Source organism: Dryobates pubescens, chromosome 3 (assembly GCF_014839835.1).
Source record: "Dryobates pubescens isolate bDryPub1 chromosome 3, bDryPub1.pri, whole genome shotgun sequence".
Lineage (NCBI taxonomy): Eukaryota > Metazoa > Chordata > Aves > Piciformes > Picidae > Dryobates > Dryobates pubescens.
In genome coordinates this window covers 13555955-13581309 of record NC_071614.1, presented here as the reverse complement: position 1 = coordinate 13581309, position 25355 = coordinate 13555955, and the positions used below count along the sequence as shown (strand labels likewise).

The 25355-nt window shown below is 52.3% G+C and overlaps 2 protein-coding genes across 5 annotated transcripts in view; one reads left to right on the top strand and one right to left on the bottom strand.

Moving 5' to 3' along the window:
* Window positions 1-16894, bottom strand: part of ABHD3 (abhydrolase domain containing 3, phospholipase) — a 44358-nt gene extending 27464 nt beyond the window's left edge. The window contains exons 1-2 of the mRNA XM_054180145.1: window positions 16876-16894; window positions 1090-1709 (exon numbers count right to left, since the gene is read on the bottom strand). Coding sequence (XP_054036120.1) covers window positions 1090-1709; window positions 16876-16894 — 639 coding nt within the window. The remainder of the gene's footprint in view (window positions 1-1089; window positions 1710-16875) is intronic.
* A 377-nt stretch (window positions 16895-17271) lies between these two features.
* The window catches only part of MIB1 (MIB E3 ubiquitin protein ligase 1), a 93385-nt gene continuing 85301 nt past the window's right edge, over window positions 17272-25355 (top strand). For all 4 annotated transcript variants that reach the window (XM_054179680.1, XM_054179679.1, XM_054179681.1 and 1 more), the window contains exon 1: window positions 17272-17762. In XM_054179680.1, coding sequence (XP_054035655.1) covers window positions 17534-17762 — 229 coding nt within the window. In that variant the 5' untranslated portion in view covers window positions 17272-17533. The remainder of the gene's footprint in view (window positions 17763-25355) is intronic.

The following is a 25355-nucleotide window of genomic DNA, read 5'->3' as shown; positions in this document are numbered from 1 at the left end:
AGTAGCTATTTTAACCTGGGAGGACACTCCTCTTCCACCTCATGCTCCACAACTGCATTGGTTGCTCATCTCCAGCAACGCTCTGCAGAGATTTCTCTCACAGCTTCCATTTGTACACCCATTAACACGGCAATGCCTCTGTGCCAAAAGGCTCTCCTTTCACCAATCACATTGCCTAAACTTCTCTTTCACACTGGCTCTCCAGCATGCAAGCATTAGCAGGACAGTTAAGAGTTGCTTTAAAGAAGACCATTAGATGTACGCAGCAGCAGTGGTACATCCTCCTGACCCTCAGTTTTTTTTCTCTGGCCAAAATCAGGTCCCCTCTTCTCCACGAAGAGAAAGGCTGCCTTCCCAGTGGGTCTGTGAAAGACTGAGGCAATATGCATGTCCTCAGCACTCATAAATCTTTTGATATGCCTCTTTGCATCTAACTAAGGATTCATCGAGGCAGCTCACCACGGGGCCACTTTAGATCAGATCAGGCTGTGTCTAAGTGATTTGCCAATGCCTAATTTATCCGTGAACCTGCTACAGAGGAGGAGATGAACCAGAGTGCTCCTGGAACGCTGCAATCGCGGCTCCAAAGATACTTAGAGTGGCTCCCGAAGGCAGGCACCAGGGCAGCAAACTGCCCTGCAGCTCGCACAGCTCGGGTCTCTGTGCTGGAGGGAGAGTGCCTGACCTCCCTTGCCAACCCAGCGCCCCCAGCCAGCCTCTGCCCCCGGCACCGCTGCACTTGGGGACAGACGCCAGAGCCCCATCCCGGCCAAACCGGGCGCTGCCCCGGGCCGGCCCTGCCGGGGGTGTGAGCGGCGCCCGGCCTGCGCGGGACGCCAGCGGGGACCCGGAGCGGCACCCACGGAGGCAGCGCGCAGCAGGGCTGAGCGGGCGGTGGGCGCAGCGCCCGGCCCGGGATCAGCCATTTCAGGTGCCGAGGCTCCCCCTGCCCTTGCCAGCGGCGCGCCGGCCGCCTCCCCTGCCGGGGCGGGGTCGCGGTGACCTTGGCGGGATGCTGCCTCCCCGGGACCCGACCCCTCCGACAGGACACCTGCGGAGCCCGCCCGCACCGCCGCCCTCCCGGCTCACCTTGGCGATGCTGCTGAGGTAGTAGCAGGCGTATGCGACGCCGAAGCCCAGTACCAGCGACAAGCCCACGCCGGAGCCGAAGAGCCCCACGCGGACTTGGTTCTCCAGGTAGAGGGACAGCTCCCTGGTCAGCACCTGCCAGTCCATCGCGGGGCGGCGGGCACGGCGGGGCAGGGCAGGGCAGCGCAGCGCACCCCCGGCTGCCGCGGCCAAGCACACCCCGGCGAGGCGGCGGGAAGGAGGAGGAGCTGCCGCCCGCCTCCCGCGGAGCGCTCCGCGCCACAGCGCCGCCGGCGGTATCTCCGCACCCCCGGCACCGCCCGCCCAGGCCTGCGGGGCGCAGGCGGCAGACCGAGGCCCTGCGCGTCTTGGAGGCACCGGGAGAGAGGGGCTGCAGGCTGGCCGGCCTCCTTCTGCCAGCGGCCTGCCGAGCCGAGCCGGGCCGGGCCGCACCGCTAGGGCCAGCGCCTCGCCTGCAGGAGAGGGAGTCCTGAGCGCGGCGCGGGGCAGCTCGTCCGGCGGGCGGGCAGGCAGGGCCGGGGGGCGGCAGGTGCCCGCCGGGCGCTCCGGCGGTGTCACGTTACCGCAGCGCTTCCCGCGGGCAGCACGTGTGGGGGCAGCTAGCGGAGCAGCGCCAGGAGCAGCTGCTGCCGGCCTGCGGGGGCTCGGCCAGGCCGGCCAGGCAGCGTGCCCCAGAACACCGCACTGCTGTGCTGTCCAGAGCAGGGCAACGAAGCTGGGGAAGGCTCTAGAGAGGAAGCTTTGTGAGGAGCAGCTGAGGGAGCTGGGCTTGTTTAGCCTGGAGAAAGAGGAGGCTGAAGGGAGACCTCGTTGCTCCCTGAAAGGAGGCTGGAGCCAGGTGGGGGTTGGGCTCTGCTCCTTAGTCTCAGGTGACAGGAGAGGAAATGTCCTGAAATTGTGCCAGGGGAGGCTTAGGTTGGAGATGAGGAAAAAATTCTTTGCTGCAAGAGTGGTCAGGGCTTGGCAGAGGCTGCCCAGGGAGGTGGTGGAGTCCCCATCCCTGGAGGTGTTCCAGAAAGCTGTGGCCATGGCACCTGTGGACGGGGTTCATTGGCCGTGGTGGGGTTAGGCTGGTGGTTGGACTTGATGACCTTAGAAGTCTTTTCCAACCAAAACAATTCTATATCATACAGGTGGACTAGGAGACACCCAGGCTTCCAGACACACCGGTGGCTGACCACCAATCTCTCTCTGAATATTTTGAGTGAGACTGAAGCATGCAGCTGCTTTTCTACATCTCACCGCTGTTACAAGACAATCATGATGATCAGAGGAGTAGATGTGTGCTCTAACTCCCAGGAGAAATTCTGTTGGCTTCTGTTTGCAGTGTTGCTTGAGGCCCTCACAGGTTTGCTAACTCAGATGCTTCCCCCTTCAGCTTTAGAAGAGCACACACAGCATTTGTGTCTTCCTTGGCAAAGTCCTTGGGAACCCAGCTGATGACACAGAGGTCTTGGAGCGATAGGGGGAAGTGCTGCCATGTTGGTGCTGTGTGATCACAGCAGTGTACTCCAGTCCTGCTGTCACAACCACCAGGAGAAGCCATGGGAGCATCTCAGCAGTGTAACTGCAGTCAGATGGTTGTTTCTGATTGCACTGCAAACCTGATGATGGGATCTGGAAGCACTGGGTATGTCTTGCTGTTCAGTCTGACAAGCAGAAATCTTCTACTTGCCAACTTTTTCCTCTCAAGTAGAAGCAGTTTGTGCAATTTTAAGAATTTGTCATTAAAGGGCCATAATGATAAAAGTTTGCAAAGTAATTAATGGATGAATAAAGGTTCTGAAGACAAATTGCCTGTTTCCCCTAGCTGGTCAGCTGTCCGGCTTTCTAAAGACAGAGTGGCACAGCCACTACAGCTGCTGCTGAGTATGGGAATTGGTAAGCAGAGGCTAGGGAGGATGTGGGCTGTGTTTCTTTCCTCTGCAGCTGGTACAGAAGTGATCAGGTGGAATACCTCTTGTCATCAACACTATGCTTCCTCTGCTTCTGCCTACAGAGAAGAGCCACACTGAGCTCCAGAGTGGCTGGAATGTGTGTTGCACACCACAGATAGAAGGATTTAATGTGAAGGAGCACTCCAGTGTGAGCAGCTGGAGTAGACAGCTTAGTTCTGAGGAGTAGACAGCTTAGTTCTGAGGAATAGGTAGCTTAGTTCTGAGAACATTCAGGCTTCATCAACAACATGACCATAACAATTTTCTGAGACACTGATCTGGCTGACCTGAGGACCGTAGGATGCAGAGGAACTTGCTACTTTGAAGCAGGAAACTGGATGTGGCTAGCACCAGACTATTCTCCTGCATTCAAGTCCTACCCCCCCCCCTTTAAGCTGAAGAATCCTTGGTCCACTCAAAGAAAGAGAAGAAAAATCTGAAGTGGCTGAGGGAAAATGTGAGGTGAGGTCTGAAAATGCATACAGGTACATCTGACCCACAAGTGCATCCTGGGCTGCATCCAGAGAAGCATAACCAGCAGGTCAAGTGAGGTGATTCTCCCCCTCTGCTCCACTCTGCTGAGACCACAGCTGGAGCTGTGGGTCAAGTTCTGGAGCCCCTGTTCCAGGAAGGATCTGGAGGTGCTAGAAGGTGTCCAGAGAAGGGCCATGAGGATGAGCAGAGGGCTGGAGTTACTCTGCTGAGAGGACAGAGGGAGTTAGGGTTGTGCAGGCTGGAGAGAAGGCTCTGAGGAGACCTTGTAGCCTTCCAGGATCTGCAGGGGGCTACAAGAAAGCTGGGGAGGGACTTTTGAGGGTGTCAGGGAGTGATAGGACTGGGGGGGGTAGAGGAAAACTAGAAGTGGGGAGGTCGAGATTGGATGTTAGGAAGAAGTTGTTCCCCATGAGGGTGGTGAGAGCCTGGCACAGGTTGTCCAGGGAGGTGGTGGAAGCCTCATGCCTGGAGGATTTTAAGGCCAGGCTGGAGGTGGCTGTGAGCAACTTGCTGTAGTGTGAGGTGTCCCTGCCCATGGCAGGGGAGGTTGGAACTGGATGATCCTTGAGGTCCCTTCCAACCCTAACAATTCTATGATTCTATGATTTTAAGTGGAAGGCCTGGCTGTTGCTGGTAGAGACACAATTATGAGGCAGACAGCACTCCAGTGACTTGATTAACCATCCAGAAAGACTGAATGCTTGAGAAAAAGATCCAGACACAAAGGCTGATGAGAAAGCAAAACGTGCCTGAAAAAGATGCTTTGTCTCTTCTATATCCTAGACATCCATCTGAGCTTTAGGTCTTGGAAGAAGCTCAATTTACACAGACATTAGGAAGCAATTTTTCCCTGTGAGGATGATGAGGCACTGCAACAGGCTGCCCAAACAGGTTGTGGAGGCTGCATGCCTGGAAGTGCTCAAAGCCAGGTTGGCTGGGGTCTTGACCAAGCTGGGCTAGTGGGAGGTGACCCTGCCCATGGCAGGGGGTTGGATCTGGATGGTCTTTAAGGTGCCTTCCAACCCCAAAACCATTCTGGGATTCCAAGGGAAGGTTTATCTGGTCTTTGAGCAGTGCCTTGTCTTGATTTCTGATGAGAGTGTGACCACTGACAGGCATGTATGACATGCCATGGGCAAACCAACACTAATCAGCTGTGCTGAGCAGAGCTTGTGGCTGGTTGGTGGTGTGGAATCGCATCACTATGCTGTCAATGGCAATCATCTTAATCACTTCCTTTGGATTTAGGCACTCCCCAGCAGGTCCTTCCGTTCCAGGGATGGGTTTGGTTGTGGGGTTTTTTTGTTGGTTTTGTTTTGTTGTTCTTTTTTTTCAAGTCTTTAAAAGTTTGTCCTTTGGCCTGCATCACATGTTGCAGAGCTGAAAGAAGACAAGGTTGTGCTGCTCATCTTACAACCACTTCCAAGCAATTTGGTGATTGCAGATTGTGCCAGTGGGAAGAAAATGAGAGGGTCGCCGTGGTGCCTTGCAATCTGCCTGTGGTGCTGTCAGACAGCCCTGCGTTCCCAGGGAGACTTGCTCTTTGTACTGTGCTCTCTGCTCTAAGTGCTTCAGAAAGTGATTGCATCAGGCCATCTCTAATGGGTTATGGATTAGTCAGAAAGCAAAGGGCACAGGGTTTGTGCTTTCATATTGCCTCCTGGTTTATTTTGCTGAAGCAGTAGATAGAGAATAATGATCAGAAGCAGTTGGTTAGTCACAGTGTGGTTCACATCTTCAGCAAGGAAGCTACACTGGTGCTTTGTTGTCTTTCTTTTGTTTAGGGGAGGTGGTTCTGTGATCATTTGGGGCTTGAGGGGCAGTTACAACCTTCTTACTGACGTTTCAGCACAGTTCTCTGTAGCCATATTCTTGAGTGCAATAGGCACTGCAGCAGCTCTGAGGGGGGAGAGGGGAAAAGTGACTTTTAAATTCAAGGCTCTGTTTGTTTACATTCTTTTTTGTTTAACTTCAGCATTCATCTAATAAGCTGGGGGGGCGGGAAATCTGTGTGTCAGCTGGACTTGGGAAAGCTCCAGGTCTATGCATAAAAACAACTGAGAAGTTTTCCATCCACACAGGGAAGAAGGCACTCACTGTTCCTGATGTTTGTTGTCAGCAGGGGAAGGGGAGAGAAAAAGTCCACTTGGAAAATCCAAGCAGGATTTCTCAAGCCTTCCTCATGCATGCTACAGTTTTTCTTTCCTTAAAGTATGAATGAAGCAGGGAATTACTGAAGTCAACAGAAATGTTCTATGTTGGAGGCTCTTCAAGGTTCAGAGGGAACAAAAAACCCAATCTCTTGGTGCTCATGATAAAATCAGTGCTTGTGGCATCAGGAACAGCTGCTTCTGTGTTCTTGAGTTTTGCTCCTCTTTGCTGATATCCCCATACTCCCATGCAGCCAGGCATTTTTCTACTTCTCTTCACTCACTCATGAAGCATTCATAGTATCAGTCAGGGTTGGAAGGGACCACAAGGATCATCTAGTTCCAACCCCCCTGCCATGGGCAGGGACACCTCACACTAGATCAGCCTGGCCAGAGCCTCATCCAGCCTGGGCTTAAACACCTCCAGGGACAGGGCCCCAACCACCTCCCTGGACAACCCATTCCAGGGCTTCACCACTCTCATGGGGAAGAACTTCCTCCTCACCTCCAGCCTGAATCTCCCCACCTCCAGCTTCATTCCATTCCCCTTAATCCTATCACTACCTGAGATCCTGAGCAGTCCCTCCCCAGCCTTCTTGTAGCCCCCTTCATATACTGGAAGGCCACAATGAGGTCACCTGGGAGCCTTCTCTTCTCCAGACTGAACAGCCCCAACTCCTTCAGTCTGTCCTCACAGGAGAGGTGCTCCAGCCCTCTGCTCAGCCTCCTGGCCCTTCTCTGGCCCTTCCAGCACCTCCAGATCCCTCTTGCAATAGGGGCTCCAGAACTGGAGGCAGTACTCCAGGCGGGGTCTCCCCAGAGCTGAGTAGAGGGGGAGAATCCCCTCCCTTGACCTGCTGGCCACCTTCCTAGTGGTAAAGTTGGAAGGAAGATCAGGTTCAGAAGGCATGTTTTATACTTCACTTTCTGTAACTCCATTTCCTTCAAGAAGGTGCCCTGGTTTCAGCTGGGATAGAGCTAGGGCTTTTTTCACAGTCACAGATTGCATTGGCTTGGAGGGGACCCTCAAAGGGCATCTTGTCCAACCCCCCTGCAGGCAGCAGGGACACCTCCAACTACATCAGGCTGCCCAAGGCCACATCAAATCTGATCCTCAGTATGGCCTCAACCACATCCCTGGGCAACCTGTTCAGTGTCTCACCACCCTCATTGTGCAGAACTTCCTCCTGGTGTCCAACCTCAATCTGCGCTGCTCCAGTTTCACACCATCGTTCCTTGTTCTTTCACCACAGGCTGTTCTGAACAGTCCCTCCCAGCCTGCCTGTAGGTGCCCTTCAGATATTGAAATGCAGCTCTAAGGTCTCCCTGGAGCCTTCTCTTTTCCAGACTGAACAACCCCAATTCTCTCAGCCTGTCCCCATAGCAGAGCTGCTCCATCCCTCTGCTCATCTTTGTGGCCTCTCTGGACTCTGTCCAGCAGGTCCATGTCTCTCCTGTGCTGGGGACCCAAGAGCTGGACACAGCACTCCAGGTCTTTCCCCCTGATTACAAACACATCCACATAATCTAGAACTCTTTCACTCCATGTTTAGGTGGTTGAAGATCCTTCAAGAGGTGCTTCAACATGAAGACTGCCCAGGATTTGTCTCCCTTGGAATGGGGCATGCAGGATCCAACCTGCATGAAACCAGTTCCCTGCATTTGAATCCAGCAGGCAAACTGCTGAATACAAAGGGAGGATCACACCAATCTTGAGCCATCAGCATGTTAAACACTGGTAATGAAACAGTGGTTTGGGTCCCCTGAAATGTTCACCTAAGAGTTAAAACTCTGTGAGGTGTTGTGGCTTGGACAGCAACACTCTGTACTGGGTTAGGAACTGGCTGGAGGCTGAGCCACCCAGCTGGCAGCCAGGCACTAGTGGTGTCCCCCAGGGATCAGTGCTGGGCCCCATCCTGTTTAGTGTCTTCATTGATGATCTAGATGAGGGGGTTGAATCAGTCATCAGTAAATTTGTGGATGACACCAAGTTGGGAGCAGATGTTGATCAGTTAGAGGGTAGAAGGGCTCTCCAGAGGGACCTTGCCAGGCTGGACAGATGGGAGAGTCCAACATGATGGCATTCAACAAATCCAAGTGCTGCACATTGGTCACAACAACCCCATGCAGTGCTACAGGCTGGGGTCAGAGTGGCTGGAGAGCTGCCAAACAGAAAGGGACCTGGGGGTACTGGTTGACAGTAGGCTTAATATGAGCCAGCAGTGTGCCCAGGTGGCCAAGAAGGCCAATAGCATCCTGGCCTGCATCAAGAATAGTGTGGCCAGCGGGAGCAGGGAAGTCATTGTGCCCTGTGCTCAGCACTGCTGAGGCCACACCTTGAGTCCTGTGTCCAGTTCTGGGCCCCTCAGTTTAAGAAGGACATTGAGAGACTTGAAGGTGTCCAGAGAAGGGCAACAAAGCTGGGGAGGGGTCTGGAGCACAGCCCTGTGCGGAGAGGCTGAGGGAGCTGGGGTTGCTTAGCCTGCAGAAGAGGAGGCTCAGGGGAGACCTCATTGCTCTCTACAACTCCCTGAAGGGAGGTTGTAGCCAGGAAAGGGTTGGTCTCTTCTCTCTAGCAACCAGCACCAGAACAAGAGGACACAGTCTCAAGCTGTGCCAGGGGAAGTTTAGGCTGGAGGTGAGGAGAAAGTTCTTCACTGAGAGAGTCGTTCACCATTGGGATGTGCTGCCCAGGGAGGTGGTGGAGTCCCCACCCTGGAGGTGTTCAAGAGGGGATTGGATGTGGCACTTGGTGCCATGGTCTAGTCATGAGGTCTGTGGTGCCAGGTTGGACTTGATGATCTTTGAGGTCTCTTCCAACCTTGGTGATTCTGTGATACTGTGATATTAATAGTGGAACTGTAAATTCCTAGGCATTAGACACAGTGTGACATGAGATGGGGAGCAAAAATATTGACAGTGTTTAGCAACAGATATTTTTTGCTGGTTTTTACATTTTCTAGCTGTGTTTTTAATACACAGATTTCAATAAGTACATCAGAGTGGAACAGAAAGCTTGGAATTGAGGGTTATGGAATGTTGTGACTTGGAAACATGCAATGTTTACATGTGGCTTGAGTTACTCTTTCAGAGGGTTAGTAGAATTAAGCTGGACAGGGATTTTCAATAGCTCCAGGGGGACCTTTGACAAAGCCATGGAGTGACAGGATGAGGGGTGATGGCTTCAAACTGGAGGGAGGTGGATTTAGATTGCTTGTTAGGCAGCAATTCTTCCCCATCAGGGTAGTGAGGCACTGGAACAGGCTTCAAGCCTCATGTTGAAAGCCAGGTTGGCTGGGACCTTGAACAAGCTGGGCTAGTAAGAGGTGTCCCTGCCCATGGCAGGGGGTTGGAACTGGAACGTTTTTAAGGTCCTTTCCAACTCAAACCATTCTACAATTCTGTGACTCAGGTGCATTCAGCTCTGGGCCCTCACTCCAGGAAGGACATTGAGGGGCTGGAGCCTGTCTAAAGCAGGGCAGCAAGGCTGGAGAAGGGCCTGGAGCCCCTGGGCTAGAGGAGGGCTGAGGGAGCTAGGGGTGTTCAGGTTGGAGAGGAGGAGGCTGAGGGAGACCTCATTGCTCTCTGCAGCTCCCTGAAGGGAGGTTAGAGTGAGGAGGGGGCAGCCTCTGCTCCTTGGTGGCAAGGGACAGGAGCAGAGGCAATGGCTCCAAGCTGCCCCAGGGGAGGCTCAGGCTGGAGCTCAGGAAATATTTCTGCCCTGGAAGGGATCTCAGCCATTGGAAGAGGCTGCCCAGGGCTGTGCTGGAGTCCCCATCCCTGGGGGTGTTGCAGCAGCTGTGGCCCTGGTGCTTAGGGACATGGTTTGGTGTTGACCCTGCAGTGCTGGGTTGAGTGCTGGACTGGATGAGCTTGGAGCTCTCTTCCAACCAGATACATTCTGGGATTCTGCTTCAGTAATTTTTTGGTGACTACTTAGTGCATGTTCAGTGCCTCTGTAATCCAAGGACCTACACTGGGCTGTAGGCACCCGAGCAGTCCACTGACAGCAACAGAAGTTACTGTGCAGAGAAATCAGGAATGCTCTTAAAGCATCCTGATGTTCCAGGCAGGCAGTTTGTTCTCCTATCACTCTGGAAATGTGACCTAGCTGGTTCTGACCACATCTGAGGGTTTCAAGGAAGTATTTTCTTTTCCATGTTTGCAATGAAGAAATTTAATACCAGGAAGAGATTAGTCCCTGCTTCCAGGGCATCATCCAATTTAGACATCACCTGTGAATAAAACTTCAATGTGTGGCTAAACATTTGGAAATACCTGGTAAGAAAACCATCAGTAATCCTCTGAGGTATGCTGAAGGTGGAGAATTCCTGTAGGTGTGCCTGGGGTTGTAGTCTGTATGCTCCAGATTGCTACAGGGTGTTCTTAACTTACTTTATTTTGTCTTTAAATACTGAAAAATCTGGAGCAGACCTTCACAGAGGTGTTGTTTTTTCTCCCCTCAAAATAGTTCAGCCTGCTCAAACTTAGAACTTTAACCAAGGGAGAAGATTGCAGGATGCTCCTGCTGGGAAAAATCATAGAATCACAGAACTGTCAGGGCTGGAAGGGACCTCAAGGATCAGCCAGTTCCAATCCCCCTGCCATGGCCAGGGACACCTCACACTGCAGCAGGTTGCTCACAGCCACATCCAGCCTGGCTGCAAACACCTCCAGGCAGGAGGCTTCCACCACCTCCCTGGGCAGCCTGTGCCAGGCTCTCACCACCCTCCCGGGGAACAACTTCTTCCTAACATCCAATCTCAATCTCCCCACTTCTAGTTTTGCTCCATCCCCCCCAGTCCTATCACTCCCTGACACCCTCAGAAGTCCCTCCCCAGCTTTCTTGGAGCCCCCTGCAGATCTTGGAAGGCCACAGTGAGGTCTCCTGGGAGCCTTCTCCTCTCCAGACTGCACAACCCCAACTCTCTCAGGCTGTCTCCATAATGGTCTTACTTCTCCTAAACTGATTTTTTTCCGTCAAGATGTTGAGGGTTTTAGCCTCACAAAGAAATCCTCCTTTTTAGCATATTTCCATAGTATTAGTTCTGTTTCACAGCAGGGAAATGAAGTGGTGTATTTATAAAGTGTTCCCTCCTCAGCCCTTAATCCTTTCCAGTATCAGGTGACAGAAGGAGAGGAAATGGCCTGGAATTGTGCCAGGGCAGGGTGAGGTTGGAGATGAGGAAAAATGTCTTTGCTGCAAGAGTGGTCAGGGATTGGCAGAGACTGCCCAGGGAGGTGGTGGAGTCCCCATCCCTGGAGGTGTTCCGGAAATGTGTGGCCATGGCACTTGGGACCAAGGTTTAGTGACCATGGTTGGGGTTGGGTTGACAGCTGGAGCTGATCTTAGAGAGCTTCCCCAACCAAAACCATTCCCTGATTTTATGATTCCGAGGAAAGAAATATCAGATAGAAATCTTTAGGGAGAGGAACAGTGACACAGGCACTGTGGGGTAATGGGTGTCTTCTCATGAACACTTTCACAGAGGGTGCCAGCAGGACAGTGAAAAACAACCCCAAACCCACCAAAGCCATGTGCTGTCTTGCATTAAAAATGTTTTCCTCTGCAGAAACTCGGAGAAAAATCACTGCCAGTTAGTCAGGAGATGTCTGGAAGTGGAGGAAGAAATGGGAGCGTTACGGCTGCTGAGTGATGAAATCAAGCAGTGGAAATGGGGTGCTGTGAGGGAGCAGCAGCGCTGTGTTTGGAATTAATTACAGCTGGAGGATGGCCACCTGATGGCAGCAGAGCCTGAGCAATTAGGGGTGGGTTTGTCCCTACAGAAGCAAGGTACGGCCTGAGATTTCCAACTAGTTCTTCAGGTTCTGGAAAATACAGAATGTCAGGGCTGGAAGGGACCTCAAGGCTCAGCCAGTTCTAACCCCCCTGCCATGGGCAGGGACACCTTGACTTGCTGGAACGAGTCCAGAGAAGAGCAACAAAGTTGGTGAGGGGTTTGGAACACAAGCCCTATGAGGAGAGGCTGAGGGAGCTGGGGTTGCTTAGCCTGGAGAAGAGGAGACTCAGGGGTGACCTTATTGCTCTCTACAACTACCTGAAGGGAGGTTGTAGACAGACGGATGTTGGTGTCTTCTCCCAGGCAGCCAGTACCAGAACAAGAGGACACAGTCTCAGGCTGCGCCAGGGGAGGTTCAGGCTAGATGTTAGGAAAAAGTTCTATACAGAGAGAGTGATTGCCCATTGGAATGGGCTGCCTGGGGAGGTGGTGGAGTCGCCATCACTGGAGGTTTTCAGGAGGAGACTTGATGGGGTGCTTGGTGCCATGGGTTAGTTGTTTAGGTGGTGTTGGATTGGTTGATGGGTTGGACACGATGATCTTGAAGGTCTCTTCCAACCTGGTTTATTCTATGTATAATTCTATGTATAATTCTAATTCTACCTCACACCACAGCAGGTTGCTTACAGCCACATCCAGCCTGGCTGCAAACACCTCCAGGCAGGAGGCTTCCACCACCTCCCTGGGCAACCTGTGCCAGGCTCTCACCACCCTCCTGGGAAACAACTTCTTCCTAACATCCAATCTCAATCTCCCCACTTCTAGTTTTGCTCCATCCCCCCCAGTCCTATCCTTACCTAACACCCTCAAAAGTCCCTCCCCAGCTTTCTTGTAGTCCCCTTCAGATACTGGAAGGCTACAGGAAGGTCTCCTGGGAGCCTTCTCCTCTCCAGACTGAGGAACCCCAACTCCCTCAGTCTGTCTCCATAATTGTCTTATTTCTGCAGGAGCCCAGAACTGGACACAGGACTCAAGGTGTGGCCTAACTAGTGCTGAGCCCAGGGCACAATGACTTCCCTGCTCCTGCTGGCCACACTCTTCCTGATGCAGGCCAGGATGCCATTGGCCTTCTTGGCCCCTTGGGCACGCTGCTGGCTCATGTTCAGCTGCTGTCACCCAGTACCCTCAGGTCCCTCTCTACCTGGCTGCTCTCAGCCACTCTGACCCCAGCCTGTAGCACTGCCTGGGGTTGTTGTGGGCAATGTGCAATCTCCTGCCCTTGGACTCTGCCCCTCTGTCCAGCCTGTTGAGGTCCCTCTGCAGAGCCTCTCTAACCTCCAGCAGATCAACTCCTGCCCCCAGCTTGGTGTAATCAGCAAACTTACTGATGATGGACTCAATCCCCTTTGTCCAGATCATCAATAAAGATATTAAACAGGACTGGGTCCAAAACTGATCCCTGGGGACACCACTAGTACTTGGCCACTGACTGGATGTGACACCATTCACCACCCCGCTCTGGGCCTGGCCAAAGTGGGAGTTGGGCTCTTCTCCTTAGTCTCAGGTGATAGAATGAAAGGACATGGCCTGAAACTGTGCCAGGGGAGGCTTAGGTTGGAGATGAAGAAAAATTTGTTTGCTGCCAGAGTGGTCAGGGATTGGCAGAGGCTGCCCAGGGAGGTCGTGAAGTCCAAAAACCTGTGGCCATGGCACTTGGGGCCAGGGTTTAGTGACCATGGTGGGGTTGGGTTGCTGGTTGGACTGTGTGATCATAGAGAGTTTTCCCAGCTGGGATAATTCTATGATTCTGTGATTCTATAAAGCCAAGGCTGTTGCTTAGTTTTTCCTAATCCTTTTCTTTATACTTTTGGCCACAGGGCAAAAAAAAACCCCACCCTGCATTATGGGATCGCCTTTTGGGGCAAGTCAGCAAATGAAAGTCTAGAATGCCTTAGGTTTTTAAGAGGAGGACTGAAAAACCTGCTGGTTCTAATACAGTGCCTTGAGCTGAGGAGGCAGGATCTTTAACTGAGGCTGGTAGAGATGAGTAAGGGCTCCCTTTGTGTTTTAAACAGGAATCTTCATTCTGCTCCTCGTATGGCAACTAGCTGCTTTGTCTCAACTCCCAGACAGCTATTTATTTTATCCTTCATATGGCAAGTTCTCAGAGCTTGAGGTTTGTGCAGGGTAGTAACCAAACCACATAACTCAGTGAGTTAAATATTCTCTTTCCAATCAGTTTGGGATTTTTTTTGTTTTCCTTCTTCTCAATCCTGTAAATGCAGACTGCCCACATGAGATTGTCTCCTGCTATAGGCACAGCCCCCATTCTGCACTGAGTGTTCCAGACCCTGCACTTCAAGTTCAGCTGTAATCAAATGAGACAGCCCAGGGAAACCTCTCTCCAAGTCTCTTTCAATCCATGCAAATACTTAGATTAAGATTCTCTGCTGGAGCACAACATTGTGCAGACCTGAAAGGCAACCAGGCAGAGTTTAGGCCAGGAGCTCTCTGGAATGGCTTAGATGAACAGGGGCATAGGCTGGATGACCTCCAAACTCCTGTTTCCTGTAACTATGAGGGGTGTCTTGAGGGCTGCCCTGTCCTCTTGGAGCTGCTCTTATGAAAAGCCAACACAGTTTACAGTGATAACAAGCAGTTCAGAGAGATTCCATCAGGCTCTGTAGACGGCTGAGTTCTGCACAAACCAAAGCTCTTCTCTCCTAGCCCCTCCCTGGATGGCTCTAATATGGCAGGAAGCAGTGATGAAGACCACAGTTACTAGCTGGAGGATGGTGTGAGTCAGCAGTATGTGGCATTTTGGGTATCCTGAAGGGAACTCGTTCTGTGGCTCTTTTGGTGCATCCAGATTCCTGCACTCAATGCATGTGAGTGAGGCAGTGCAATTACAAGCAAGAAGGCCTAAAGCACTGTGGATTGCCTTCCTCCAGCCTGTGATTCAGCTGCTCTGTCATGACTACCTGAGGTGTTCAAAGCCAGCAGTGCCTCACGTGGCAGGCAGCAGTGCTTAATTACAGCAGCACTGCTCAGGCAAATAAAGCCTGCGGCAGGTGAGCTTCAGTGGCTGCTGCTGGAGCAGCTTAAGGCATTCCCCCTCTGCAGTCTGCCCTGGTGGTCTCCTCCTGTAACATGGACAGAACACCCCACCTCCCACCCTCCCCAGTCCTATGCCTCTGCTGGTGTTAAGTTTGAGGAGGCTTGTGAGTGAGTATGATTTCTAGATTGCAGACCCCAAAAGCACAGAAAGAAATATTCTAGCAAGGCCCTGGTGGAATTTATTGCCACAGTTTGAGGGCTGATAGATTAAAATCCCTGGAGTGTGAGCATGTCTTGGCTCGAAAGCTGTAAAAAAGCCATTCTGTGTCATAAAATCAGAGGGGAAATTCAAGTTTAGGAGATGTCATTGACTCTCAGCATTCATCAGGAGAAAAGAGCAGGCTTGTTGAGAGGCCAAAGTCCTGTTGGAGGCAACTGAAAATGCCACATGCATGTAATCTGTGCAAAACCAGATGACAAACTGACCTTCTCTGCCTGCAAAAAGGCCCTAGGCCAACAAGTTACTTCAGCTGGGAAGTGAATGTGAGTTCTTTCTTAAGGTATTACTGTGTCCAGTCTCCCACTGCAAACAAAATGCTGACACATGCCTGGTTCCTGCAAGTAAATCATCTGATAGAAAAAGGTGAGTAGGGGAGTCAGGGGCTATTGGGACAGCTGGAGCAGGAGTGGTCAGGAGAAGGATTAGCAGAAGAGAAGCAGCTCCAGGATAGCATCTGCCCACATGCAGTGCTGCTGAACTGCAGCAGCAGACTTTGCATGTCTGTAATTGAGAATTTCTTGGAAAAACAAATTTAACTCCTCTGATTCTCTCCAGGAGAACTAGTTATGACCTCAACTTGGCTGGTTCTCCTGTGACATGTTTCCTAGTTGCAAAAAGGCTTTTCTATCCTAGTCTACCAAGAAAGAAGTGCTCTGGGTTATCTTTAGATATGCATAAGCCACAACTCTGAAAGTATGGAGAAGTACCTTGAGTCCTGTGTCCAGTTCTGGGCCCCTCAGTTTAAGAAGGACATCGAGACACTTGAAGGTGTCCAGAGAAGGGCAACAAGGCTGAGGAGAGGCCTTGAGCACAAGCCCTACAAGGAGAGGCTGAGGGAGCTGGGGTTGTTTAGCCTGGAGAGGAGGAGGCTCAGGGGAGACCTCATTGCTCTACAACTACCTGAAGGGGGGTTGTAGCCAGGAAAGGGTTGGTTTCTTCTCTCTAGCAAGCAGCACCAGAACAAGAGGACACAGTCTCAGGCTGTGCCAGGGGAAGTTTAGGCTGGAGGTGAGGAGAAAGTTCTTCCCAGAGAGAGTTGTTAGCCATTGGGATGTGCTGCCCAGGGAGGTGGTGGAGTCCCCATCCCTGGAGGTGTTCAAGAGGGGATTGGATGTGGCACTTGGGGCCATGGTCTAGTCATGAGGTCTCTGGTGACAGGTTGGACTTGATGATCTTTGAGGTCTCTTTCAACCTTGGTGATTCTGTGATACTGTGAAGTAGAACAGGGCAGATGGGAACATTAGCACCATAGGTAGAGCCTAGCTAGAGCCTTTGATAGTAAGGGGAATTCTGCCATTGCTATTTAATTGCAATCACATGTATCTGATGTAAGACGCTAGTAGAAGCTGTGGGAGCTTTTGTATGGGGAGAAGCATCCACAAGCGGAGCCCAAGCGCCTGCTCGCATGGCCGCCTAGCGCTGGTGCTGAGCGTTCTGCTGCAGCAGCGGCAATCAGACGCTGCTTGGCAGTGCCCGTTGTCAGGACTCGTTTCCACACTGAAGCCTCTTTAGCTTTAGCATGGTTTAGGAAGGACTGAATGATGTGAGGAATGTGGTGGTAGTCTCTGGTCATTTGTGCTGGAAAGGACCTTAGAGATGGTGGCGTCCAACCATGAACCCAACGCTGCCAAGGCTGCTGCTAAACCATGTCTCTCAGCACCACATCCACACACCCCTTAACACCTGCAGGGATAATGATTCAACCACTGCCTGGGGCAGCACATTCCAGTCCTTGAGAACCATTTCAGGGAAGAATCTTTTTCTTATGTCCAAGCTAAACCTCCCCCAGTGCAATCTGAGGCTGTTTCATCTTATCCTGCACTTCAGAGAAGGAACCAACCCCAAACCGTTTCTGACCTCCTGTCAGGGGCCTGTAGAGAGCCAGAAGGTCTCCCCTTCTCCAGGGTCAACAGACCCAGTTCCCTCAGCTGCTTCTTAGAGGACTAGTGCTCTGCAGCTTTGCTGTCCTTCTCTGGACCCCCTCCATCCCCCCAGGGACCTTCGTGAAGTGCAAAACCCTAAGCGTAACCCTCCCAGACGGAACCCAGTGCTGAAGCTGTAGCCTCATCAGTGCCGAGGACAGGGCGACAACCACCTCTCTAGACCTGCCGGCTCAACCGACATCACAGGTTAGGCGAGGCTCTCGCAGACCCTTCCAGCCCTGGCAGCAGAGGCAGCGCAGCACCCAGCCCCGGGCCGCCGCCCGCCTTCCGCAGCCACTGCCCTGCTCAACAGGCGCCGCTGCTCGGCCAGCTGCACCCCGGCCCCACAGGGGGCGCCCCAGAGCCGGCCCGCCCGCAGCTGCGCCGGGGCTGGGCGCGCTGGGGCTGGGCGCGCATGCGCAGAGCGGGCCGGCGGCCACCGCTGTCTCCCTGGTGCCGTCGCGGCCGCAGGTCCCGGATGTAGCGGCGGACGCGTGGGGCCGGCGGTGGCTCGCCGCTGTGGGGTGCGGGAGGGCGCCGCGGGCCTGGAGGGGGCCGCTGGGGATGGGTGCGTAGGGAGAAAGGAAGCGAGCGAGGGTAAGGGCCGGCCGGAGCCTCTTGTCTGCCAGCTCCCGCCGCCCCGGTCGCCTCCCCCGGCCCGTCGGAAGGGCCCCTGCCTCCCCTGCTCGCCGTCGCGTCAGGATTGCTCCGCCCTCCGCTCGCAGCACCGGCACCCGCGCCCTGCCTCTCCACCGGCCCCATCGAGGTCCCCCTTCGGCGCCGGCGGGCTGCGCGCCCTCTCCAGCCGCCGCGGGGCCCGGGCCCGCGGGGCGTCGCCGGGATGAGCAGCTCGCGGAACAACCGGGTGATGGTGGAGGGAGTCGGGGCCCGGGTGGTCCGAGGCCCGGACTGGAAGTGGGGGAAGCAGGATGGCGGCGAGGGACATGTGGGCACCGTCCGTAGCTTCGAGAGCCCCGAGGAAGTGGTCGTGGTGTGGGACAATGGCACCGCCGCCAACTACCGCTGCTCCGGGGCCTACGACCTCCGCATCCTCGACAGTGCGCCCACCGGTGAGCGGCGGCCGGGGCCGGGCGGGAGGGACCCTGCAGCGGGCGAGGCGGCGGGGCGACGGCCCGGGCCCGGCCCTAGCCCTGGCCCTGCGGGCGAGTCGCTCCCCACCTTCCCCTTGGGCTGCGCCTTTCCCTCTGGGGGTTATTCTGGGGGGCAAGTCAGCTACCCTGTCCCCTCCCTTCGCACTGCTGCCCGGGGGGTGTGCGTGCCCGTGTGGCCGTGCAGGCAGTGCATGTATCGTGCGTGGCCGTGGGGCAGACAAAGCAAAAGTGATCTGCCATGGAGAGCCGGCTTTGGGTGTGCGGGGGGGCAGGGAGGGAGCCGAGAGGATGGTAGCTCAAGGGTTTGGTTTGGTTTTATCCCATCCCCGCCCTTGAATTTGTGTTTCGGGGCTGTTGTGTAAAATGGTGCCTGTCGTTGAGCCGAGCGGAGGGGCGCTTGCAGGGACGGGCAGCACCGTTGTGCTGAAGATTACAGCAAGTGGTTGAAACAGTGTTTTTTGGTCTGTGTCTTGGCTTTTATCTGCATTGCCAGAGCGGCTCTACAGCAGTGAAGGTACTTGGTACCAAAAAAAAGCATTCCTTCCTTCTTTTAATCACTTAGCAGCTTGATATTTTATGCTTTAAATCCAGACAGTTTGGACAATGGCTTTAAATCTGCACTGACATTATGCGGCAGCCTTAGCGTTGCAAACGCTGCAGGGAAAGGTTCGTTGTGGCACCTGTTTTTACGGGGGAAACTCTCAAAGATATCGTTTGGTTGCATCAGAAATACAGTGAGGTGGTTTGGGGCCGAGGAAGGTTGCCTCCATAGTAAGATGATCGGGCTGATTTGTAGGGAGTGCTAAGAGGTAACGTGGCTTTCCTTTAGAACATGATGGAGAGGAGAGACCATCTTTGAGCCAGCTATGTGCAGTGTTACAGAAAGGAAAATCGCAGCAGCAGGGTGAAGCTAACAGACTTCTGAAGAGACAGCGTCATGGAATTCCTTCTCGTTACCCAAATGTTGCTAAGAGAAAAAGCCAACACACCGCAGCTGCATCGTTCACCTTTGGGATGGGTTTAATTGTCCCGTGTCTGGGGATCTGCCTCTCCCCTGGCTTCATGGCTTGGTTTTTGTTGGTTTGTAGGTTGGGTGCTATTAAAATGAGCTGAAAGCCTTCTGAGATGGACCTTGGAGCAGGAAGTTAAGAGCAGTCTTTCAGGTTGTGGATCCTCATCTTGCAGCTGTTTATGCTTTGAAACTTTACCTGCATTTGATGTCCTGTAGAAACCAGTGGGACTGCTTCTGCTTAAAGCTGAGGTGTGTGCTTAAGTGTGTGCTTGAATGCTCATCATTCCAGCTCTGCTTGAGTCCTTGTAAGCTGAGGGAATCCTGTGGACTGCATCTGGAAGCCTGCTCTTAAACTGTGCTGAGTTTCAAATCCCCACTTTTTGTTTGGATTGGGTGGGTTTGGTTTTTTTTGCTTCTTTTAGTCCTTCTGATTTTCAGTTGTATTTATACTCTCATTTTGGAACGTTAATTTCTGCTTCAGACAGGGCTGTGTATGTTGCTGGGGGAAAAACTCACAAAGGTTGCTGTTTCCAGGCTTTCCAAAAGGGCATTTCTCTTCTCCTGAGGTTTTTGGCCCACATGTGTATCACGCTCAGGGAGCTGCTGCATGGAGCTGCTCAGGGTTGCTTTTTGCTATGGGGAGTTATTTTTGAGGTCATGGCTCCTTGTAAAGCAGCAGCAGGGCAAAGTTAATGGTATTAGGATGCTGCTGTTTGGACTGCAGTCCTGGCTTTGCTACTGATCCAGTTTTGTATTCTTGAGCAAATCACTTCCCTTCTAAAGTTTTCCACCTCCTTGTACTTAGTTTTCTGCTTGGCAGTGACCAGCTGTGGCTTAGAACAAGGGACTCAGACTTGGGTGATAGTTTGGTACTATCTCTAGGGGTATTCAGGTCATTTGGGTGTCAAGAGTTAAAGGAAGAGTGGGATTGGGTGATGGAAACTTCTGCTGGTGGGATTAATGATGCTGTTGAGCAAGGGAATGCTGTAAGAGGTGAGGGTTTGGGTTGATGATGCTTTCAGCATTGAATCGTGGCTCTTGCAGTTTCCAATGAAAACCCCATCTGTTTTGTAGATGAACAGGCCCAAGATGACTGGGTGTTTGTAGTGAGAATATACATAGAAATGCAGCTGCAGGAAGCACAATTAAATTGGTTATTGCTGGGAGTTCTTTTCTCAGCTCTTCAGAGCCAGGCTTGATGGTAAGTTCCTAGCAATGGTGCTTGCAGCTGGAGCTGCTGCTCTGGGGAGTTGGAGGCTTGTGCAGCTGCAGACAGTAGGGATGCAGCAGGAGCCCACAGGCTGGCAGAGGCACTGTTTGAGGCTCATTCTGTTGAGCTGGGTACCTGTAGGTGCTTAGCTAGGCATACACCTTTGATGCCAGGACCATGCTTCCCAGACTTGATGATGTGCTGTTCTCTTACTGGTAGGCTCTCAACAGCGTTGCCAGGCCCTGGTAGCTTTTAATGACACTTCCACAGCCTGAATATTCAAATTTCAAACCAGTCTGCTTTAAAGTCAAACCCTGTGGATGATTTACATGAGACACCTGGGGCTGTTTGGTCTTGAGAAGGCTGAGAGGGGATCTTACTAATGCCTGTAAATATCTGAGGGGTGGGTGTCAAGAGGACAAGGAGCAAAGGATATAAGATGGAACCCAGAAGGTTTCACCTCAACATGAGGAGAAAATTCTTTACTGTGAGGGTGCTGAGCCCTGGGGCAGGCTGCCCAGAGAGGTTGTGGAGTCTCCTTCTCTGGAGCCTTTCAAGACCCCTCTGGATGTGTTCCTGTGTGACCTGCTGTAGGTGACCCTGCTCTGGCTGGGGGGCTGGCCTGGATGAGCTTTGGAGGTCCCCTAATATTCTGTGATCTCTTGTAAGCTGTTTGCTCCAGAGGCAGTCACTTGGGTGAGAAGTAGTTTATGGTAGAAGCTGTTTTATTTCTCAGAGTTGTCTACCATGCTGGCTGTGTTTGCTGTTGGTGAGCATACTGACCCTGGCCAGCTTGGCTTTAAGCAAGACAGAGCACTAGAGAGGGATCAGGGATCTGGGACTTGGAAAAGAAGCGAATTTTCAGTTAGAAGTTGAGTTAGGTCCTGTGTAGTGGGTTCCAAATGGAATGCATGGAGGCATGCAATGCATGAGCAGTGTGATGTGGCTGCAGGCAAATCCTGGTCATTCTGTAAATCAGTCTTTTGCCAGGATCTAAGTGTCTTGAGAGTCCTCTTTTTCCTGTAATGCTGTGGCACAGGAACAGTTCTGGCAGATGCTGAACAGAAGCTGGAAGTACACTCACAGGATGCTCAGTGCAGGCACTTCAGTTTTGTGGTCTGTCTGGGGAGGATTTGCTTTCTACGTGGCTTAGACAAAAACTCCTTTGTCATCCATTTCCTCCTCTCTGTGGTTGGTTCAAAGTAACAATGTTATTTTCCTGCTTAAAATATTTACCCAGTTGCCTTTGAATGCGGAGAGGTGGTTGAGGGGCTGGGGTCAGGAAGTGGAATCTTGCCGTGGGGTTGTCCTGCAGCTAGAGCGAGAAGAGCTCTGTGTGCTGGCTTCTGCCAGTACAGGAAGTGTAGATGCTGTCTGGTGAGGATCTGAATGCTTTCTGTACTTGTGTTGATACCTTTCTGTAACCTGAAGAGCTGCATCAGTCACCACAGAATCACAGAGTGGCCTGGGTTGGAAGGGACCTCCAAAGCTCACCCAAGTCCAACCCTCTCTGCAGTCAGCAGGGACATCCTCCACTGGATCAGGTTGCCCAGAGCCCTGTCCCTTGAATATCTCCAGCTCCCTCCCTGGGCAACCTGTTGCAGTGTTCCACCACCCTCATGGTGCAGAACTTGTTCCTCACATCCAATCTCAATCTGCTCTGCTCTAGTTTGAAGCCATTGCCCCAGGTCCTGTCCCTGCAGGCCTTTGCAAACAGTCTCTCTCCATCCTCCTTGTAGCCCCTTCAGGTACTGGAAGGTTGCTATTAGGTCTCCCTTCAGCCTTCTCTCTGCTGGAATATTTTGAAAGGAGACCACCTCAGCTGATTCATCCTCTCCATTTGTTTATTTCTTCTGGTATTTAGCACATTAAATGCAAGTCAAGGCAGATTTTCTTTGTCAAGGTTTTTGTGCTGACTGCTCACAAGTGCAAAACTCTGATAGTTTATGCTTTATGAGCAGTGGTACTTGGGAAGCCTGCTGCTTTGGCTTTTATAAACATGTCCTTTGTTCTTCCTGCCCTTCCCCTGTGTCTCCTACACAATAATCCTCTCCCTCCTCACCTATCTTGTGCTACCCTTACCAGAGAGGAGCTGTGCTTTGGCAAGTCTGGCAGCTCTTGTACAGAGCAATTGCCTCCCAGGCTGCTGCCAAACAGGGCATTTAATAGCTGGGTTATGTTTGTAGGGCCACTGGTTTATGTTCTCACACAATTATCTCTATTCTTTGGTTTCAGTATGCCTGGAGTCTGTCTGTGGTGTAAAAATTGCCTGGAGTGGAAGAATGGGAACAGCAAAACCTTGCTCTTGCTTTATAAATTGGGGTGTCAAGGGATCAGTTTGCTGAGCAGGGGATGGTAGCTCTCCTCTGCTATTGCCACTGTGATGTGAAAGGAGTTTGGTTGAGTTCAGAGGAGAGTAGCAAGTCTGTGGGAAACCAGATTTTGCTGGTTCTGACAAGTAATTGAGATCACTTCTGCTGTGCTTAACAGTGAGTGATGTAGATACCTCCTGTGCTCCTCCTGGGGTGCATTCAGAGGAGTGTGGCCAGCAGGTCAAAGGAGGTTCTCCTCCCCCTTCCTTCTGCCCTGGTGAGGTCACATCTGGAGTATTGTGTCCAGTTGTGGGCTCCCAAGTTCAAGAGGTGTAAAGAACTGTTGGAGAGAGTCCAGCAAGGTCCATGAAGTTGCTGGGGGGACTGGAGCATCTCTGTGGGAGCTGGGGCTGTTTAGTCTGGAGAAGAGCAGCCTGAGAGGGGATCCTCAGTGCTCAGCAAGAGCTAAAGGGTGGGGGGCAAGAAGATGGGACCGAGCTCCTGTGACAAGACAAGGGGTAGTGGGCATAAGCTAGAGCACAGGAGGTTTCACTGGAGGAAAAATTCTTTCCTGTAAGGGTGCCTGAGCCCTGGAGCAGGCTGCTCAGGGAGGTTGTGGAGTCTCCTCAGGAGAGATTCCAAACTCACCTGGACATTGTGATCCTGGGCAACCTAATCTTACTGGGCCTGCTTTAGCAGGGGGGGTGGACAGGATGATCTGCAGAGGTCCCTTCCAACCCTCACCTTTATGTGTCTGTGTGGATTCTACTGTTAACAAAGTCCTGCATTGGAATTAGCTGCAGGATAGAAGAGAGATCCCCAAGAAATCCCTAGAGCAACGTGAGCAGCACTGCTTCTGCTTCCTTTAGCTGTAAGAGCAAACAAGGGTTTTAAAAACTTGTAGGGAAAGGCTCTAAACCTGATGAATAAGAGAGTGGTGACAGAGGAGTGGTGAGTGGGAAGATCTGGGAATAGTGCAAATAACTGTGGCAGGGGCATGAAGGTAGGAAATGAATAGGAAATACAACTAATAAAGCCAGCAATGACAAGGGGAGGTTGGGAGTGCTGGATGTTTGTGGTGTGCAGAGGTTGGAGAGACACCAGGAAATGGCTGCTATTTGAAAGTAATTAGGCTTGGTAAAAACAGCCTCACTACCTGCTTTGCTTGGCTGGGGGGTTTTTCAATGCAGAGTAGAGGATGCTACAAAAGTGGTTTTGTTTTGAAACAGCCTCCTCCTAGGGAATTTAGAAGAATATTCAGGTTTAGCTTCTGCCTTCTCTCATTTCAGAGGTGAAATGGTGCACAGCTGGCCAGCTGCAGGGCTGGTGTGTGAATTCTGGGGTTTGATGGCACGTTTCATGTATTGCAGTAGTTTCACTGAGGTGTTCTTTCCATGCATACACTCTCTACATGGCATTTCCCCATCTCTCTTAAACAGCCTTTCAGAGAGCAGAAGTGATTTGTGTGACAGACAGAGGTTGCATTTGGGGCAGGATTTCAGCTTGGATCTAGAGCTTACACCTGGCCCAGTCTCCTGCTTGCTCCTGTGCAGTGCACTTGGGTTTACACCACAGTTCTGGAGCACACAAACAGGTTTGCTCTTTGGTGAAAGTGAATTGAAAGGTAAGATCTCAGTGCTCACTCCCTGAGCAAAGCTTGTCTTCAACATTACCTCCTTCCCTCCCCAGCATCAGGTTCTCAGTACTGACTTTTGGCAGGGAGATGGTGATGAGTGGATGGAGACCCCAGTGACGCAGCCTGTGCAGGGCCACAGTGGAGCAGGCAACCATGCTGCAGCCTGTGGAGGATCCCATGCTGAAGCAGGTGGATGTGCCTGGAAGGAAGCTGCAGCCTATGAGAGCCCATGCATGAGCAGTGTGTTCCTAGAGGACTTCAGCACATGGAGGGGACCCAGGTTAGGGCAGGGGGAAAGTGTGAGGAGCTGTCAGGAACTGCCCATAGGCCCTGTTTTCCCATCTTCATTGGTGTTTCTTCACTGAAGGGATTGTCAAGCACTGGAGCAGGCTGCTCAGGCTGAGTCACCATCCCTGGAGGGGTTTTAAAGACATTAGACATGGTGCCTGGGGACACTTGGCAGTGTTAATGGTTAGGCTCCATTATCCTAAAGGTCTTTTCCAACCAAATTTGCTCTGTGGTTCTGTCTCCCCTGGGAAGAAAAAGGGGGATGGAGGAGTTGGGAATGAGGGAGTGAAGTTGCATCTGGAAAGGAGTGTGGGCAGATGATGTTCTCATTTTTGTCTTTCTCACTGTCCCCTTTTTCTTTTCAGTGGCTGTGAATTTCACTCCTCCCAAGCCATGCCTGTGTTGGCAGCTGGGAAGTGAGCTGCTTTTCATCTTGACCTGCAAGCCTGTGCATTTTCACTCCCTGTCTCGATGCAGTAGCTCATATTTCACTTGTGTTCTGAAGATGAGTGAGAGGTCAGCTGTGGCATTTTGTGATCCAGTAGTAGCACCTCTTTCCAGCAGATGAAGTTCAGTGTCTCTCAGCTGGCTAGCACCAGAGGCACACAAACCCACTTCTGCCTCCAGCTCTGAGTGCAGTGGTTAAACATCCTGCGAGAGGATAACCTTCCTGCTGCCTCCCTGCAGCTCTCCTTTGCTGTGCCAGCAGTGCTGCACTGCCCCACAGAGAGCTGTGCTGCCAAACCAAGCCAGCTGAATGTTTTTCCTCCTGGCTGTTTCCTGGCTGGGTGCCTTGCTTGGTCCAGTTTACAGCTCAGCCCTGCAGAAGTCTTTTGCTGGCACAGTGGACAGAATGGGGCAGCATGGATGGGTGAGGTGTGCACTGGAGTGGCTGTTGCTGCTGGTGTCAGGAGAGGGGAGAAGAAAGGCTCCAGCTGGCAGGGTGGTGTTGAGGGGTCTGTGAGATGGAGACATGAGGCTCAAGCAGAGACTCCAGCTGCAGACAAACACTGCTCTCTTTTAAGCCCCAGACACTACAGTCTGTAGAATGACTTTAGAGTCAGATAGCTTTGTTTTATTTTCCTGGTTCTTT